This window comes from Stenella coeruleoalba (genome assembly GCF_951394435.1).
Source record: "Stenella coeruleoalba genome assembly, chromosome: 14".
Taxonomy (NCBI): domain Eukaryota; kingdom Metazoa; phylum Chordata; class Mammalia; order Artiodactyla; family Delphinidae; genus Stenella; species Stenella coeruleoalba.
This window is the reverse complement of record NC_137160.1, coordinates 23,458,478-23,478,203: the sequence shown is the minus strand read 5'-3', so window position 1 is coordinate 23,478,203 and position 19,726 is coordinate 23,458,478. Positions and strand designations below refer to the sequence as shown.

The 19,726-nt window shown below is 39.7% G+C and overlaps 1 protein-coding gene across 8 annotated transcripts in view; it reads left to right on the top strand.

Annotated features, from left to right (window-relative positions):
• SKA1 (spindle and kinetochore associated complex subunit 1) overlaps positions 1-19,726 on the top strand; it is a 37,855-nt gene that overhangs the window by 2,552 nt on the left and 15,577 nt on the right. For 2 of the 8 annotated variants that reach the window (XM_079942643.1, XM_079942644.1), the window contains exons 2-3: positions 1,930-2,017; positions 19,576-19,674. In XM_079942643.1, the coding sequence (XP_079798769.1) occupies positions 19,587-19,674 (88 nt within the window). In that variant the 5' untranslated portion in view covers positions 1,930-2,017; positions 19,576-19,586. Of the gene's footprint in view, positions 1-1,231; positions 2,018-18,736; positions 18,940-19,262; positions 19,291-19,575; positions 19,675-19,726 lie in introns of those variants that run through there. The other 6 variants (XM_079942647.1, XM_079942648.1, XM_079942645.1 and 3 more) reach the window with 5 other exon arrangements.

The following is a 19,726-nucleotide window of genomic DNA, read 5'->3' as shown; positions in this document are numbered from 1 at the left end:
TACAGGTCTTTTGTCTCCTTAGGTAGGTTTATTCCTAGGTATTTTATTCTTTTTGTTGCAATGATAAATGGGAGTGCTTCCTTCATTTCTCTTTAGGATCTTTCATCATTAGTGTATAGCAAAGCAAGAGATTTCTGTGCATTAATTTTGTATCCTGCTACTTCACCAGATTCATTGATCCGCTCTAGTAGTTTTCTGGTGACATCTTTAGGATTCTCTATGTATAGTATCATGTCATCTGCAAACAGTGACAGCTTTACTTCTTTCCAATTTGTATTCCTTTTTCTTCTCTGATTGCTGTGGCTAAAACTTCCAAAACTATGTTGAATAATAGTGGTGAGAGTGGACAACCTTGTCTTGTTCCTGATCTTAGAGGAAATGGTTTCAGTTTTCACCATTGAGAACGATGTTGGCTGTGGGTTTGTCATATATGACCTTTATCATGTTGAGGTAAGTTCCCTCTCTGCCTACTTTCTGGAGGAATTTTATCATAAATGTGTGTTGAATTTTGTGAAAAGCTTTTTTTGCATCTATTGAGATGATCATATGGTTTTTCTCCTTTTTTTTTTTTTTTTCGCGCTACGCGGGCCTCTCACTGTTGTGGTCTCTCCCGTTGCGGAGCACAGGCTCCGGACACACAGGCCCAGCGGCCATGGCTCACGGGCCCAGCCGCTCCGCGGCATGTGGGATCTTCCCGGACTGGGGCACGAACCCGTGTCCCCTGCATCGGCAGGCGGACTCTCAACCACTGCGCCACCAGGGAAGCCCCGGTTTTTCTCCTTTAATTTGTTAATATGGTGTATCATATTGATTGATTTGTGTATATTGAAGAATCCTTGCATTCCTGGGATAAAACCCACTTGATCATGGTATATGACCCTTTTAATGTGCTGTTGGATTCTGTTTGCTAGTATTTTGTTGAGGATTTTTACATATATGTTCATCAGTGATATTGGCCTGTAGTTTTCTTTCTTTGTGACATCTTTGGTTTTGGTATCAGGGTGATGGTGGCCTCGTGGGATGAGTTTGGGAGTGTTCCTCCCTCTGCTATATTTTGGAAGAGTTTGAGAAGGATAGGTGTTAGCTCTTCTCTAAATGTTTGATAGAATTCACCAGTGAAGCTATCTGGTCCTGGGCTTTTGTTTGTTGGAAGATTTTTAAACACCGTCTCAATTTCAGTGCTTGTGATTGGTTTGTTTATATTTTGTATTTCTTCCTGGTTTACTCTCGGAAGATTGTGCTTTTCTAAGAATTTGTCCATTTATTCCAGGTTGTCCATTTTATTGGCATAGAGTTGCTTGTAGTAATCTCTCATGATCCTTTGTATTTCTGCAGTGTCAGTTGTTACTTCTCCTTTTTCATTTCTAATTCTATTGATTTGAATCTTCTCCCTTTTTTCTGAGTCTGGCTAATAGTTTATCAATTTTGTTTATCTTCTCAAAGAACCAGCTTTTAGTTTTATTGATATTTGCTATCATTTCCTTCATTTCTTTTTCATTTATTTCTGATCTGATCTTTATGATTTCCTTCCTTCTGCTACCTTTGGGTTTCTTTTTTTTTTTTTTCTTATTTCTCTAATTGGTTTAGGTGTAAAGTTAGGTTGTTTATTTAAGATGTTTCTTGTTTCTTGAGGTAAGATTGTATTGCTATAAAATTCCCTCTTAGAGCTGATTTTGCTGCATCCCATAGGTGTTGGGTCATCGTGTTTTCATTATCATTTGTATCTAGGTATTTTTTTATTTCCTCTTTGATTTCTTCAGTGATCTCTTGATTATTTAGTAGTGTATTGTTTAGCTTCCATGTGTTTGTATTTTTTACAGTTTTTTTTTCCTGTAATTGATGTCTAGTCTTATAGCACTGTGATCAGAAAAGATACTTGATATGATTTCAGTTTTCTTAAATTTACCAAGGCTTGATTTGTGACCCTAGATATGATCTATCCTGGAGAATGTTCCATGAGCACTTGAGAAGAAAGTGTATTCTGTTGTTTTTGGATGGAATGTCCTGTAAATATCAAGTAAGTCCATCTTGTTTAATGTATCATTTAAAGTTTGTGTTTCCTTTTTTATTTTCATTTTGGATGATCCATCAATTGGTGAAAGTGGGGTGTTAAAGTCCTCTACTATGATTGTGTTACTGTCGATTTCCCATTTTATGGCTGTTAACATTTGCCTTATGTATTGAGGTGCTCCAATGTTGCGTCCATAAATATTTACAATTGTTATATCTTCTTCTTGGATTGATACCTTGATCATTATGTAGTGTTCTTCTTTGTGTCTTGTAATAGTCTTTATTTTAAAGTCTATTTTGTCTGATATGAGAATTGCTACTCCAGCTTTCTTTTGATTTCCTTTTGCGTGGAATATCTTTATCCATCCCCTCACTTTTAGTCTGTATACAGCATATATACGGGTCATGTTTTTGTATCCATTCAGCCAGTCTATGTCTTTTGGTTGGGGCATTTAATCCATTTACATTCAAGGTAATTATCGATATGTATGTTCCTATTACCATTTTCTTAATTGTTTTGGGTTTGTTATTGTAGGTCTTTTCCTTCTCTTGTGTTTCCTGCCTAGGTAAATTCCTTTAGCATTTTGTAAAGCTGGTTTGGTGGTGCTGAATTCTCTTAGCTTTCACTTGTCTGTAAAGGTTTTAATTTCTCTGTCGAGTCTGAATTAGATCCTGGCTGGATAGAGTAATCTTGATTGTAGGTTTTTCCCTTTCATCACTTTAAATATGTCCTGCCACTCCCTTCTGGCTTGCAGAGTGGAGATAAATGAAATATAGAATAGAAAAATAATAGAGAAAATCAACAAAAATAAAAGTTAGTTCTGAGGAAAGATTAACAAAATTTAGGTAGAGAGTGTGTGTGTGAGAGAAAGAAAACACAAATAACTAAATCAGAAATGAAAGTGGGGACCTTACCTCTAATCTTGCAGAAATAAAAAGGGTTGTCAGAAAATACTATGAACAAATTTACACCAACAAATTAGATAATCTGTATGAACTAGACAAATATCTACAAACACAAAAATTACCAAAATATCTCAAGAAGAAATAGAAAATCTAAAAAGAACTATAATAATTAAAGAAATGGAATGAATAATAAAAAATCTCCCAGGTAGTTGCCAGCCGCTGGGGAGGAGGGGAATGGTGAGTTATTGCTTCATGGATGCAGAGTCTCAGTTTGGGAAGATGAAAACGCTCTGGAGATGATGGTGGTAATTGTCACAGAATAATGTGAATGTATTTAGTGCCACTGAACTCTATATTTAAAAATGGTTTAAGTGGTAAATTTTATGTTATGCATATTTTACCACACAAAGAAAGTGTGAAAATTCTTTTTTAAAAGTCTCCCAACAAAGAAAAGTCCAGGACCACACGATTTCACTGGTAAATTTTACCAAACTTAAAAGAAGAATTAACACTAATTGTTCTCTAACTCTTCCAAAAAATAGAAGAGGGAACACTGTCTTAGTTATTTGTGCTGCTACAACAGAATACCATAGACTAGGTGACTTATAAACAACAGAAATTTATTTCTTACAGTTCTGGAGACTGAGAAGTCCAAGATCAAGGCACCAGGAGATTCTGTGTCTGGTGAAAGCCTGCTTCCTTGTTCATAGGTGACAGTCACCACGCCGTGTCTTTACATGGTGGAAGGAGCAATGGCACTCTCTGGAGCCTAAGAGCACTAATCCCATTCGTGTGGGCACCACCTCTTGATCTAATCACCTCCCAAAGGCTTCATCTCCAAATATTGTTACATTGGGGATTAAGTTTCAAGATATGAACATTAGGAGGGACACATTCAGTCTATAGCAACGTCATAACTCATTTTATGAGGGCAGCAGTCCTGATACCAAAGTAACAGGAAAAGACATCACAAGGAAACTACATACCAATATCCCTTAAAAATATAGATGCAAAAAATCCTCAACAAAATACTAGCAAACTAAATTAAACAGCATATTAAAAGAATTATACACCATGATCTAGTGAGACTTACTCCAGAGATGCAAGGGTGGTTCAACAAAAGAAAACCAACCAATGTAATATGCCACATTAATAGAATGAAGAGGAAAAAATGGTCATCTCAATTGATGAACAAAAACATTTGACAAAATCTAACACTTTTTGGGCTTCCCTGGTGGCGCCGTGGTTGAGAGTCCGCCTGCCGATGCAGGGGACACGGGTTCGTGCCCCGGTCCGGGAAGATCCCACATGCCGCGGAGCGGCTGGGCCCGTGAGCCATGGCCGCTGAGCCTGCGCGTCCGGAGCCTGTGCTCCGCAACGGGAGAGGCCACAACAGTGAGAGGCCCGCGTACCGCAAAAATAAAATAAAATAAAATAAAAAACTAACACTTTTTCATGGTAAAAACACCCAGAAAACTAGGAATAGAAGGAAACTTCCTCAACATGATAAAGGACATACCTTTGAAAAAAATCCACAGCTAGTATCATAGTAAATGATGAAAGACTGAAACCTTTCCACCTAAGATCAAGAAGAAGACAAGAAATGGCCACTCTCACCACTGTTTTCAACATTCTACTGGAATTTCAGAGTTATTAGGCAAGAAAAAAAAATCCAGATTAGAAAGGAAGAAGTAAAACCATCTCTATTCTTTGATGATATAATGTTATATACATAAAATACCAAAGAATTCACAAAAAATAAACTATGAGATATAATAAACAAATTAAGCAAAGTTGCAAGGTACAAGGTACAGGATCGACTTTTTAACCTGATAAAGTGCATCCATAAAAAAAAAATCTATAGCTAACACCACACTTAAATAGTGAAGGACTGAATGCTTTTTCCTTAAGAATGGGAACAATGCAAGGATGTCTGCTGTTGGGAAACGCAGTCACGTGCAGCTTCTTGCCCCTTGCACAGTTGTATAAGAGAGGCCTTTGACCTGGAACATTTCCTAGCAAAGAGATAAAGAGCCCTCACAGCCCAAGCTAGGCATATCTCTTTGCTTGGGAATATCTTTCCCTGTTCCAGGCTTAATGCGTACATCTTTGTTCTGCTTATGGGTGTGTGTCCTATAGCACCTGGCCAACCCCATTGCTATATCTGTTCTTGGCGGGGAGGTAATGGATTCCTTTACCTGCAGCACAAGAGGGGTGCATGCAGACCATTTCCTTGTGTCAGCTGCTGGGTAAGCCCTGCTGGCCATGAGGGACAGACACTTACTATTGAAGCTGATCTTGCTCTGTCTCTTCTCTACGTGAGGAAAGCATTGTTCCATCCGGCGCCTATGAGAGTCATGTCTTTCTCTGCTATCCTGACTTTTGCAAACCATGAAGGGTTGACACCCTGGGATTGTTGCTGCTAGCCAACAGGTGTCACTTGCTCAACATCTGCTCTTACCATTCCTGTTACACATCATACTTACAGCCTAGTCAGTAAAATGAGAAAATAAAAAGAAGCAAAAGGCATACAGATTGGAAAGAAAGAAATAAAACTTCCCTTATTCTCAAACAACATGATTTTCTATGTAGAAAATTCAAAAATAACTTTAAAAAAAGGCTTCCATAACTTATAAGTAGTTTAGTAACACTACAAGATAAAGGGTCAACAGACAAAATTAATCGTGTGACCATATGAACATCATAGCAACTTGAAAGCAAAAAAATTTAAATAATACCATTTAAATAACTCCAAAATAATGAAACACGTAGTATAAATCTAACAAAATATGTGCTGTATCTGTATGCTGAAATCTACAAAGTGCTAATGAGAAAAATAAAAGAAGATGTAATTAAATGGAGAAACATGTCAGATACGTGGGTTAGATAATTCAATATATTTAATATGTCAGTCATTCCCAAGTTGAGCAACAGATTTAACACAATTCCAATCAAAGTATCAGCAGAATTTTTGGTGTATATATACACAAATTTATGTAAAAATTTTATGGAAACAAAGGAACTAGAATAGCCAAAACAATTTTTTTAAATTTATTTATTTTTGGTTGCATTGGGTCTTCGTTGCTGCATGGTGTGCGGGCTTCTCACTGCGGTGGCCTCCCTCGCTGCAGAGCACGGGCTCTAGGTGCTCAGGCTTAAGTAGTTGTAGCACGCGGGCTCAGGAGCTGTGGCGCTTGGGCCCAGCAGCTCTGCTGCATGTGGGATCCTCCTGGACCAGGGCTTAAACCAGTGTCCCCTGCATTGGCAGGTGGACTCTCAACCACTGTGCCACCAGGGAAAGCCCAAAACAATTTTTAAAAGAAGAAATTTGGTGGGTTCACACGACTTCATCTTAAGACATGACACTATAGTAATTCAAACAGGATGGCATTAGTGAAGGGATAGACATATACATCAATGCAACAGAATAGAAAGTCCAGAAATAGACTCACTCAAATACAGCCAATTGATTGTTTGCAAAGATGAAAAGGCAATTCAATGGAGAAAAGATAGTATTTTTCAACAAATGATGTTGGAACAGTTGGACATCCACATGCAAAAAAAGAAGAACCTCAGCCCAAACCTCACATCTTATGCAAAAAGTTACTGAAAATGTACCATACAACTAAATGTAAAACATGAAACTATAAAACATCTAGAAGGAAACATAGGAGAAAATCTTTATGACCTGGAGTTATGCAAAGAGTACTTAGACATGACATCAAATTAAGATCCATTAAATAAAAATGTAGAGAAACTGAACTTCATCAAAACTCAAAACTTTTGCTCTGTGAATGACATTGTTCAGAGGATGAAAACACAAGAAGGGCTGGGAGAATATATTTTAAAAACACATATCCAACAAAAGACATCTATCTAAAATATATAGGGAACTTTCAAAACTCAAAAGTAAGAAAAGCTAAACAACCCAATCTTAAAACACAGGCAATAGATTTGAACAAACATTTCACCAAAGTTGAATTTCTCTGTGACATCTCCTCAGGTGTCAGTGTTTCACCTGTATTTTAAAATGACTGTTTTAAAATTAAAAATTTTTTTTCCTCGTTTGGTACCTACTGCTGTTGTTGTCACAAGATTTGGTATCCATGGTGAGTACTATGAATGGTGAATGTATCCTTTCACCCACAGTGCCAACAAATTTCAAAAAATAGCCATTATACATTTAAAAGGGAGATTATGGTTTAGGTAAGGTTGGATCAGAGCTGGGATTATGGTTAGGTTTGGGTAAAAGTCATAATAAGTGAGAGAAGAGGAAACCATGAGCAGAGGGTGTTTACAGAGAATGCTGGAAATGGTCCACATTTATGCATTTTATCCTAGGAGTAAGCACGTGGACCTACGTTTGTTTCTGACAGGTGGAGTAATGAGAGTTTTCATTTTATTCTTTATACTCTTCTGTGTTTTTCAAATTTTCAATTAAAAACATGTGCTCCTCTTATAGTAGAAAAAGCGAGTGCTAAAAAAGAAGATAGTGAAGTTTAATTTCATAAACTTTTAGAGCATGTTGACTGCCCATCTGTGGCCAAGATTCCCTAAGTTTGCATTATGTTTTGCTGATGCCCTCAAAAGAATGGTGTGCCCTGACATCTAGTGACCATGTGGCAAGGGAGCCTTCAACCAGCATATCGGTAAAGCCAAAGTCTGTTTTATCAAGTTTGAAGAAGACAACAAATATACTGTGTTCTAGGTAAAGCTTTGATTTGGTTGAAGCCTTAGTGGTACCAAACACAGATAAAGTATTCTGTTTCGTGACAATATCTCATCTTTTTTGCATCATCTGGGAATACAGTTTTCCACTCAAAGCTTAACTCTACATTACTACATAAACATTAAATGAACATTCTCACTCAATTCTTAAACTGAATATATTGGACACAACAACCTATCCTCTGGAGTTCATGGTCTTTTGAAATGATACATAGCTCCATCATCAGGAAGAACCCAGGCTTAGTTGTAACTAATCAGTAAATCCAGGGCATGGCTGTAGCAGTTTCTTACAGTTACGCCCTGTGTTGGTTTGCTAGAACTGCCATAACAAAGTGCCAGGCTGGGTGGCTTAAACAACAGAGATCTGTTGTCTCGCAGTTCTGGAGGCTGGAAGTCTAAAATCAAAGTGTTGGCAGGTTTGCTTCCTTCTAAGGTCTGTGAGGAAAGGATTCCTTCCATGCTTCTCTCCTTGGCTTGTGGCTGGCCGTCTTCTACCTGTGTCTCTTCACTTCATCTTCCTTTTCAAGGGATCTGTGTCCAAATCTCCCCCTTTTAATAAAGAAATCAGTCATATTGGATTAGTGCCCACTTAATGACCTCAGTTAACTTGGTTACCTCTGAAAGACCCTATCTCCAAGTAGGTCACATTCTGAGGTAGTGGGGTTAGGACTTCAACATATGAATTTGAGGGGTGGGGTACACAATTCAACCCATAATACCTCCCAATGTTACATTTCAGAAGGAGACCGGTTAGCCTCAGGTTGGTACCTGCAAATCCTCAGCTCCTTGGTTCTTCCCCTCTTCCTTTTCTTCTCCCTCAATAGTGTTTAACCCTGAAGCACATTAAAATTTTCTGAGGAATTTTTAAAAAATTCTAATCATGAACCCTACCCGTAGATCAGTTGAATCAGAATTGCTGGAGGAAATTTGCAAGGAAACCTAACCCAAATGAAGGGGTTCAGGAAGGCTTCGGATAGAAGTGGATTTATCTGCTGAATTTTAAAAAATGAATGGAAATGCTTGAGGTAGAAAATAAAGAGGGACATAGCCAAGAACATCGTGAGCAAAGACACAGAGGGGTCAAATAACATGGATGGGCTGGCAGGGTCTGTGGATGTCTTGGCAGGGCTCATGCACAGGGGCATGGGTGTATCCCTACAAACAAGAGGTACTGGGAGATGAAGCTGAGGAGGCAGGCAGGGCCCAAGTGTGGACTTGTGCATCAATTTCAGCATTTCAGAAAGGGAGCCTTGAGACCCACCATGATCACTGCGCTCACTCCTGACCATCCCGTCCTTGCCTCCTCTATTTGGCTGCCCTCCTGTCAGCTGAATCACAGCTCTGATTCGACTTTTGTAAGCAATAACAAGTGTGAGTCAAAAGATACGAAGAAGAATGCTGTTGCCACATCCAAAGGTGCCACGGATGGCAGTGAGTCAGGGTAGAGTGGAAGGGGCAGGACAACAGCTGGGCAAGACTCATGGAGCATAATGGATGATGGGGAGATCTGGACCCAGACAAACAATGGGGTTGATAGTGCAGAAATGCATTGTGTGGAGGGGAGAAGGGAGGTGAACAGCTGGGTCCAGGCATTGAGGTTAAAGACATGATAAGGACCCATGCTGGGTACAAGGGAAAAGGCAGAGGGGAAAGTCTGGGCTAGTGAAGGTCCTGGGAGTAGCTTCATTGGGATGTGGTGAAGGGGAGTAGAGCCACCCCACTGATGAATGCACAACTGCTAAGCTCTGGAGGGCCGAGCTTTGCTGCTCCAGGCACTGGCGTGGCGCAGGCACACGTGGGCTGGCGTGATTGTGCTGCTTGCTGTGAGTGCGGCTGGGAGCCCTCATCTGCAGTTCAGACTCCTGAGTGACCTCTCTCTCTCCTGAGTGAGAGATTCCTGGTGTAATTTGACCATTTTCTAGATTATCCAGGAAGTTTATCTGGAGGTTTGGGGGATATAGTAAATCCTAAGAGTGCTCTGATGATTTCTGATAAATCTTTGAGGCAAAGATTGAAAACTTTGCAATTTATTATAAGCACCTTTGAAATGCATGAGTTATTATTAATTTAGATTTAAATAAGGCTTACACAAGATTTGTAAATGTACCTGTTATACAGAAGGTACTTCAGTATGTTTGGTTGCATCCACGCAGACAGAAGTTTTCCAAAACATGGCAATTACCTCATCATACAGACTTGGACATCAAAATGACAGTTAATAAAATGAAATTCTAACTGAGTTTTCCTTTTCATTGCTACGTTTTTCTTAAGGAGAAGAACTTTCAGAAGGTAAGCAAGAAAAACACCTTAGTTCCAGGAAATTAGAACATATTCAGCAAAATGAACACACTGATATAAATGATACCCAAACAGTCTTTTCTGGCTTTCCTGTGCCCTGTTATTAGAGATCTGATCGGCAGCCATTTCCACAATTGATTGATTCTGGAAAATGTGGCCAGATTTACTCTTCTCTATCTCAAGAATCGGACAACTGCCCACTTTGTAAATATCAATATAATAATATCCTTTAAGTGCTTTGGGAAAAGTGTCTATCAAATAAAAGATACAGTTATGTAACACTACAGTACCCAATTTCAAATATTTATATATAAATATTGATGCCTGTTCTAAGAAATATTTTACCAAATTCACAAAGTATGTCAATATATGAATGCCGTAATCTAACTATGTCCTGACTGCCTTCCGCTTGCCCCTCAGTAACCACTCTCCATGGCCTTCCATCCAGCCCTTGACCAGGGGGCCTGACCTATACAGACTACTTCAAGAGTTTCCTTTGCTTTCTGACTTCAGGATGGATGTAGCCAATGGGACTGGGAAGATCCACAGGTGGGAGGACAGTAGAGGCAGGTACTTACTCTCCCAGCTTCCTTCCTGCTACGTTCCTGACAGGTGTGCTCTGAACCTAACCAGAGGCCACAGCTCCCGCCTGGTGGCACCTCCATAGAACTGTCTCCCCAGGCTCATGTGACCATTAGTATTCGTGCTTAGAGATAATAACTGGTCCTTGAGTTTGTGAACGCTAGGGAACCTCGCCATCACTTGTTACCTTCTGTAATCTCTTTTGCGGTACGCGGGCCTCTCACTGTTGTGGGCTCTCCCGTTGCGGAGCACAGTCTCCGGACGCGCAGGCTCAACGGCCATGGCTCACGGGCCCAGCCCCTCCGCAGCATGTGGGATCCTCCCGGACCGGGGCACGAACCCGTGTCTCCTGCATCGGCAGGCGGCCTCTCAACCACTGCACCACCAGGGAAGCCCTGTGGGTAGCTTTTTAATTAAATTCTTCTCCAATTATCCCGTTTGAATTTTCAGTCTGATTCTTGCCAAGGTATTGAATGATACAATGTGGTTATTCTCCTCCTCTGTGTGAACTAAGCATATGCCCAAAAAAGTGCTAAAACACAACCTCTAATTGTGAAAAACTGGAGAAATTGTGTACTACAAATGTGCTCTATTAATATTTCTCTCTTCTTCCTTTTAAGTACTGATAGAAACCAATGCTCCAATTTCCAGGCAGCTCTGAGTCTCTCTTGAGGTCAGGTCACCCACAGCCTACCAGGATTCAAGGGATTATTCATACATTGCTAGTGTTTGCATTGGACATTTTATACCCCTGTATGCAGCAACCATTCTCTAGAATATGTGAATGAGAAAGAGGATGGATTTTCTTATTATTGAAAAATTATTAAGTAATACCTTTCATTTGTGTCCTTGTCCCTTCCTCTAAATAGGCAGCTGATCCTTTCATCTTATCCTACTATTACATATACACATTCTGTCACATTAAAATGCTAGAATCGAGGGATTTCCCTGGCGGTCCAGTGGTTAAGACTGCACTTCCACTGCAAGGGGCGCGGGTTTGATCCCTGGTCTGGGAACCAAGATCCCACATGCCGCAGCTGAAAAAAAAATAATAATTAAAAAATTTTTTTAAATGCTAGACTCTAGAAGCCAGAGGTATAAAAGATTAGCCTCCCAGTCTCAGTTGGAGACTGCCAACCTTGCTATGGACTGAATTGTGTCCCCTGAAAATTCATATATTGAAGCCCTAACCCAACATTGTGACTATTTGGAGATATGACTTTTAGGAGTCAATTAAGGTTAAATGAAATCATGAGGCTGGGGAGCTTAATTTGATAGGATTGGTGGCCTTTATAAGAAGAGGACAAGATGTCTCTCTCTCTCTCTCTCTCTCTTCCTCTCTCCCCATCCCCGCCCTACCCCAACCCAACCACTCCTGCCACTGGAGGACACAGAGAGAAGGTGGTTGTCTACAAGCCAGGAAGTGGGTTCTCATCAGGAAGCGAATCAACTGGCACCTTGATCTTGGACTTCCCAGCCTCCAGAACTGTGAGAAGTAAATGTCTGTTGTTTAAGACACCGAGACTATAAATTTTGTTAAAGAAGCTCAAGCTAAGACCGTGCGTCCTTTATTTATGTGTATTGAAAATGCAGGGACAAAAATCCTATCACAGCAGTAACAGTGGCTATAACCACTGCTAGCCTACTTGACATATTTGCTTCCAGTCCAAACCCCACCCTCACCCCGTTTAAAGAAAGCCCATACTGGTTTACTTTTTCATTAAAATGACAGATGCTTACATACAAAGATTTAAAGAGTACATCAAAAGGCAAAAGTGAAAATTAAAATGTTACACAAAGGGCAAAATCTCGAACCACTACTCTGGGTGCTGGGTGGGGTCTTCGCGGCTGGCCCCTCCCAGCATGGACCCTCTGCCCTGTGAATGAGCTGGAGGGAGGGCCATTGGGGCCCTAGTAGTCTCAGCCTGCCAAGCCTGGGGTGGAGCCTCTTCGTAGGGAGGGGCTGCGTAGAGGAAGGGGATCCCCCGACTTTTTGGTCGCTCTCACCAGAAATTCAGGCTTTTCAACTCAGAGTTAGAGGGAATGAGCAATACTGGTGGCTTGCCCTGCTGGTGAGATACTGTGTTCCCTGATAGAAACCCGAGGGGAGAACGAAATGTTGTGGCCACTGTCTTCTTGGCCACAACTGCCTGGAGTAGAGCTTCCGTCAAGCTGAGCTGGAGTTGGAAAGACAGGAAGGAGGTGGTGGCTCAAGGCCCACAGACTTTCACTGGTCTTAACTAAGTATTAGAAGCCTTTATGAATAAATATTTCTTAATTTTCTGTATGCCCTTCAGACAACTTCCAGACATTTTAAATGGCTTTTTTTCCCTTCACAGTCTACACTAGTTATGTTTGTTCCGCTGGGGAGCAGGTCCTAGGGGCTCCCCACATTGCCATCCCAGGAGTGAAACTCTCACGTATTTTGTAATTTCACCTGAGTCTCCTTTTTTCACCCATGTGTTGCTGAGAAGTTTGTTGTTTAATTTCGAAATATTTGAGGAGTTTCCAGCTATCTTTTTACTATTGATTTCCAGTTTAATTCCATTGTTGTCTGAAAACATACTATGTATTATTTCTCTTCTTTTAAATTAGTTAAGGTATATTTTATGGCCCAGAATGTGGTCTCTCTTGGTGAATGGTCCATTCAAGCTTGAAAATGATGTTTATTCTGCTGTTTGATGGAGTATTCTATAAATGCTAATTAGATCAAATTGATAGTGTTGTTCAGTTAAACCACATCCTTAATGTTTTCTGCCTGCTTGATCTATTGGTTATTTGACAGAGGGTTTTGGAGTCTCCAACTGTGAGAGTGGATTTGTCTATTTTACCTTTCGTTTCTATCAGTTTTTGCCTCATGTATTTTGATGCTGTTGATAGGTGCATATGTGTTTAGGATTGTATGTCTTTTTGGAGAATGACCCCTCTATTATTATGTAGTGTCTCTGTTTATCTCTGATAATTTTTCTTGGTCTGAAGTCTACTTTGTCCAAAATTAATATAGCTATTTCAGTTTTCTTTTGATTAGTGTTATCATGGTATATCTTTACCTCTCTCTTTACTTTTAATCTATTAGATTCTTTATATATAAAGTGGGTTTCTTATAGACAACATATAGTTGGGTCCTGTGTGTGTGTGGTTTTTTTTCTAAATCCAGTCTGACAATCTCTATCTTTTAATTGGTGTAATTAGACCCATTCACATTTAAAGTGATTATTGGTATATTTGGATTAATACTAACAATGTTTGTAACTATTTTCTATTTGTCACCAGAGGCTTATTTTCCTAACTTCTCTGGTTTTAGTTGAGCATTCTTTATTAGTAAACAATTATTCTTCTTTTAAAAAATTTTGGGGAATTCCCTGGTGGTCCAATGGTTAGGACTTGGTGCTTTCGCTGCCATGGTGCAGATTCAATCCCTGGTTGAGGAACTAAGATCCTGCAAGCTGAGCAGTACGGCCAAATACAAGTGGTTTCCCTAGATTTTGCAATATACAATAATATTTCTGAAGTACATATATATCACAATATGGCAAAATATTAACATTTGAAGAATTTAAGTGAAGGATATATGAGTGTTTGTTGCTCAACTGTTTCGATTTTTATGTATGTTTGAAATTTTTCAAAATAAAAAGTTAAGTGCAGTTATCTGAGGCACCCTGATATTTTCCCTTCTTGTAGCCAATTTGCTTTTTACCTTAATGCTTAAAGAACTCTTTATCTTTAAAGTTGAATAACTTAACTTGAATATTTCTAGTTGTAGAGTATCTCTTAGTAAATTTTCCTGGAATGCAATCTAGAGGCTCAATGTTTTCCCCCCCTAGGTAATCACCTTTATTACATCTTTTGGATTCTTCTGGCCCATTTTTGGTGAACTTTACATTTCGGACACCAGTTATCCTCATGTTGGATCATTTCTATCTTCTGTTTCTGTGGGCTTCTCTGTATGTACTTTACTTTCTTTGCTTTTTCAACTGCATGTACTGTAATCATCTTAAACTTCTCTTTTAACTTAATTTTCAATGGTGTCTTTTCTATTTCTTGCTATTTGTACTTCAGTATACTAGTTCTGTAATGGTGTTGTTTGGACTCTCAATTTATATTTTTAAGTCTAATGCTTTCCTTACATCTTTTTCTTTTGTTTCTGTTTATTCTCTTTTCTATGAGGTCTTAGTTTTAATTAATTAATATATATATAATTCATATGGATATAAAATTTCTTCCATTCCTTTAAATATGTATTCCTGTAGGTCATTTTCTTTATTTTCTTTGCATGGTTTCTTCCTTCCTTGCCTTCCTTTCTCCCTTTTTTCTTTCATTGTTAGACATCCTAAACCAATGTTCTGCTTTTCACAATTTCAAGTAATAGTCCATTGCTTTGAGGAATAGCTCAAACTTTGGATCATTTTCCAATGGGAAACTAGACTCAGTTAGAAAGAGAGCCATGGCCGAGAAGAGGGAAAAAAGGAAGACTATCCCTCAGGTGGTAATCTTCAGATTTCCTTCAATTCTCAGATATGTAGGTTCTCCAATATGATTTCCGGGGTGGTGGTGTCATTAGAAGCCAGGCCATGCTCTGCTTCTTCTCTCTGCTCCAGAATCTTGTTTCCCTCCTTGACATCAGTTTTAAATGTTTATTACCTTACATTATCTCTCTTTCTTTGTCGACAGTTATTAGTGGTTCTTTGGAAAGGGTTTTTTTAAAAAAAAACAAAAAACTTATTTGAGGTACATTTGTTAATAAGTAAGGAAAGGAAAATCCATGGGACAATCTTAGTTCTCTTTTCTAACTTAAAAGTCTATTATCCTTACCTAGTCATATTTATATTTAAAAAGCAAGTTACAGAAAGAGAGAAACTTTTTTTGAAGAAAAAAATGTCTGATGCTTTGAGCCGGATGTGATCTCAGAAGTGGTTCATTTCTCAAGTTCACAGAGCCAGTTAATGACTGAGCTGGGACTATGAAAAGGTCTCCTGATGGTTTTGTTTTGCATCTTCCTCTGTCTTACTATTGGGTGGAATTTTTAGATGAGAGAGAGAGGGAAGTTTTCTTGCTGGGGACTTTCCTTTCCTGCCTCTAATCACGTTACATGCCTCTGGGCCTTTGTTAAGAGCAGCCTTCTGGCACAGAAATTGCGGCTTGACTATAAAACTAAAAAATTATACATAAGATAAAGACTCAATAAAGTTAAGAAAGACCACTGGGGGAAAGGGTAAGCTTTTTTTCTGTTTCCTCTCCTCTCTGGTTTAAAAAAAACTCCCCTATAAATCATTTTAGGGTATGAAACATTGTAAAAGTGACAAGTTTTGATTTTCTGGGATGACCTCAGCTGCTATGACAGCTAATGAGAATTGAGAAATAGTCCCTGTGGGATCTGTATTACAAGTACATGCTTTGGATTTTAATTTTTTCATCTAGAAAATGGCTTTTAAAAACAAGGCAACAGGGAATTCCCTGGTGGTCCAGAGGTTTGGACTTGGTGCTTTCATTGCCGTGGCCTGGGTTCAATCCTTGGTTGGGGAACTAGGATCCTGCAAGCCACGCAGGGCAGAAATAAATAAATACATAAATAAATAAATAAATAAAACAAGCTAAAGGAGAGTATTTTAATAGGTAAATGTAAAAACATAATCTGTCTGGATGTTATAACTCCTTAAAAGGTCAGACTTATCCTGTGTGATCAGTGAGGCATCTCAGAAAGGAAGACCCATCAGCGCTAGAGAGCTATGAACCTGTCCCAAAACTTATTGGACCCACTGGTCACTAGTCATCGGTCAAAACCAGAGGAATAAATATTTCCCAAGTTGCCTAGAAATGCAGAGGCCTGTTGCTTAACGAGATCTTTGATCTCTAGTCTACAGTGACAGTTTAGGGACATCCAGAGGTTAAGCTCGACATTTAGCTACAAGAGAAAGACAAAGAGAAGTACAAAAAGTATGAATAAAGTCTTTTCTGTCAAAGTCAATTGGGTATCAAAAACTTCAAATTTATAGGTAATCTAAAATTGCTCATGTTGTGATATGTCATGAGGGAATTAAATGATGATGGAAGTCTATAGGTTCAGAAACACAAAACACGGGAGCAAATGACCCCTTTTTCCTGGGGAGGCAGCAGAGCATCATGGTAAAGAGGACAGTTCTGAGGTCAGGGATCCACTTTGCCATTTATTGACTTGGGCTTATAATTAAGTTACTTAATTATAAGCCTCAGTTTCCTCATCTGTAAAGTGCAGATCATAATTTAAGTATTCATAAATTTATTACAAAGGTTAAACAGGATAATTTATGTAAAATGCCTGAATTAGAATAAGTACCCAATAAATGTTAATTGATGTTATTGTTATTACTATTTTTCTCTGAAGACTAGGATTCACATTACTTTTGCTCATATTTCTTGCAAGGAACAGTCCAGCAATTTCTTACATCTTGCTCTTTTCATTCTTTTCCCTCTCGTCATATGACTGTCCAGAGGTACTTCAACAGGAAAGGGAAGATAGGTGCAGGTCAGGACATTGCTATCCTGGAAGAAATAAATTATTGAGATTCCAAACACAAATAACTTTCTCTCAACCGACCATCTCAGCTTGAAAAAGAATGAAAAATAAATCTTCTTGACATAATGAAAGAAATGGAGATGAGAATGGATGAATATATAAAGGATTTAGAACTTGACAATATCAGTATCATAAGTAAAATCCTTCTCAGAACACTATGGAAGTGAATAGTGAATTGTAGCAATGGTTCTGGAATTTTTCCAAGGAATTATATCAGCAATACAATCATTCCAATGCAGAATAGCTCTTTCCTACTTGTAATTTGTGGATGACAATGGAACATAGCTTCTCTGTGGAAAGAGATGGGATACCAATAAATTTTAATTCCCCATAACATAATTTCTGTGAGGCAAGTTGTCTCCTTCACCTTGAATGAGTCATAACCCTGAAGAAGGCAGGTTTTTGTTTTGTTTTTACTTCTCGCTGTCCCCTTTGTCTCATAAAAGCAGCTAGATTTTCCTGAGAAACTACCTGTGTCCTACTCTCAGACTTTGTGTTTTGGGTAGGGCTGTCCTGGCTTCCAGCTCCAGGCTACCTAGTGAATCAGACCATTTCACCCCTCCAGATTAGACTGATTGATTCAGAGTGGGCAGATGACCCAAGTCAGGCTGTTGAGATTCCATCCTGGGGTTTTTGCTAGATCTCTTAGGAAAGCAAGAACTGCTAACCATTGAGGTATAAGTCTGGAGGTACCAGAGGTCACCATAGGGAAAAGGCCGCCTGAGAATGGAACCAACAGGGAGGAACGCATAACTGAGAGATGGGGATGGCTTCCTAATAGTATTCTTGAGTACCTGGGTTCAGCTGTAACTGAACACACACACACACACACACACACACACACACACACACACACACACATACACACACACACACTTTACAGTTTTATACGCCATATAAAGTCTTTTTCCTTGCTTAAGTCAGTTTGGATAGAGTTTCTGTCATTGCAGCTGAAGAAGTCCTGCCAAGTAAACCAGTCCCAGAAGGAAATAAGAAGTAGGCAGTGATCCAACTGCTCATTTCTGTATTTTTTCCACATTTCCCCCCTCTCGTCTTGTATTCAGTGCCTTTACGCTCTCTTCTTCTTGTTTATTTTCTCATGGGAAGTAATCTGATAATGTTTGTCCTTGATGCTGCAGGGTGAATTTCTGTTATTATGTTATTTTTCATAGAATGTTGACATTTTAAGCCTTACATTTAGTCCTACAATGAAAGGCTTCGTTCCTGCTAAAAGAATTTAGCTCTAAATAAGTAGGCCTGTTGCAATTAAAAGAGATTTAAGAAATGTATCAACCAAATAACAATGTGTAAATATTGCTTGGATTCTAATTCAAACAAATCAACACTTACAGAGTGTCTGAATTCACTGATTTGAGGTACGGCTTAGACACTGGAATTTGTAAAAGCTGCCCTGGTGATTCTAATGTGTAGCCAACTTGGAGACCCAGTTTAAGCTCGCGATTTGATCCCCCGAGCGCTTGGCCCTGGCTGCTGGACGGTCAGGATTGGGTGACCGACTGAAATCACCCGTTACGGCACGGAGTAGGAGGGGCATTTGTCGCGGCAGCCTTTCGCGCCCGAGCCAACCCAGCCCCGCCTTTTCCCCGGCCCGGCCCCGCACCACTGCCCCGCCCCTGGCCCCGCTCAGCTGCGGCCCTGGGTAAACCTGGAAACGCAAGAGGCCTCTAAGCAGTGTTCCGCGAGCGCTGATGTGCGCTTGCGCGATACCAAGACCCGGCGGGCAGTTTGAATTTCACTCCCGGAGCCGGGTCTCGCCATCCTGGGCTTCCGGTGGAGACTGGAGGGGTCTTCTCGCCTCGCGACCGCACTGAGTGGGCCCTTTGCTCCTGGATCCGCAAAAGGTTGGAGTCTGGTGTTGAGGATCCCGCCTTCGGAAGCGGGCGGAAGGCATTGCTTGGGCGGGGTGGGGGGCTCGGGGCGGTGCCGCGTAGGGCGGAAGAGAGGGCTTGACCTTGCTTCGCCCAGTTAGCCGGGGTGGATGCTTTAGACCTCATAAACCCTCGGAGTGAATAGTACCTGATTTCTTTCCTCCCTTCCCTCCACGTCCTTACCGACCCCAAATAGTAAAGCCCCAAACCCAACAGCATGGGAGAAATGCTTACCTGGACCCGTTTCTTTGAACTTACTGTGTTTTTCCTTAAAATTCTTGGGTCTTTAAGTTTTCAAAGAAAATGCCAATGTTGTCTTTATGTGTAAGTAAAGGCATTTGTCCCCTTAAATCTATAAGGAAATGACACAGGCTTATCCCCTGTACCCTGGTTTGGGATGCATTAACCACAGAAAGCTCTAAGACAAGTCAGTGCTGGACTTTGGACAGAAACTGAATTTTGTAGAATTGAAAGATATTTCTCTTGAGTTTTTGTACTTTCTTTTCAAGGACATGTGACTTACTGGGTGTTTACCATTCTTGGATTTTGAAAGTGAATATAAATTTGTCTGGCTTCCCTTTTTTTATAAATGTATATCTTTTTCTTCAGAGGCTTAAAGGATGGCCTCCTCGGATCTGGAACAATTATGCTCTCATATTAATGAAAAGATTGGCAATATTAAAAAAACTCTGTCGTTAAGAAATTGTGGTAAGTAAAACAGATTCCACTGACTTTGTACATACAAAATGCATTATGATTA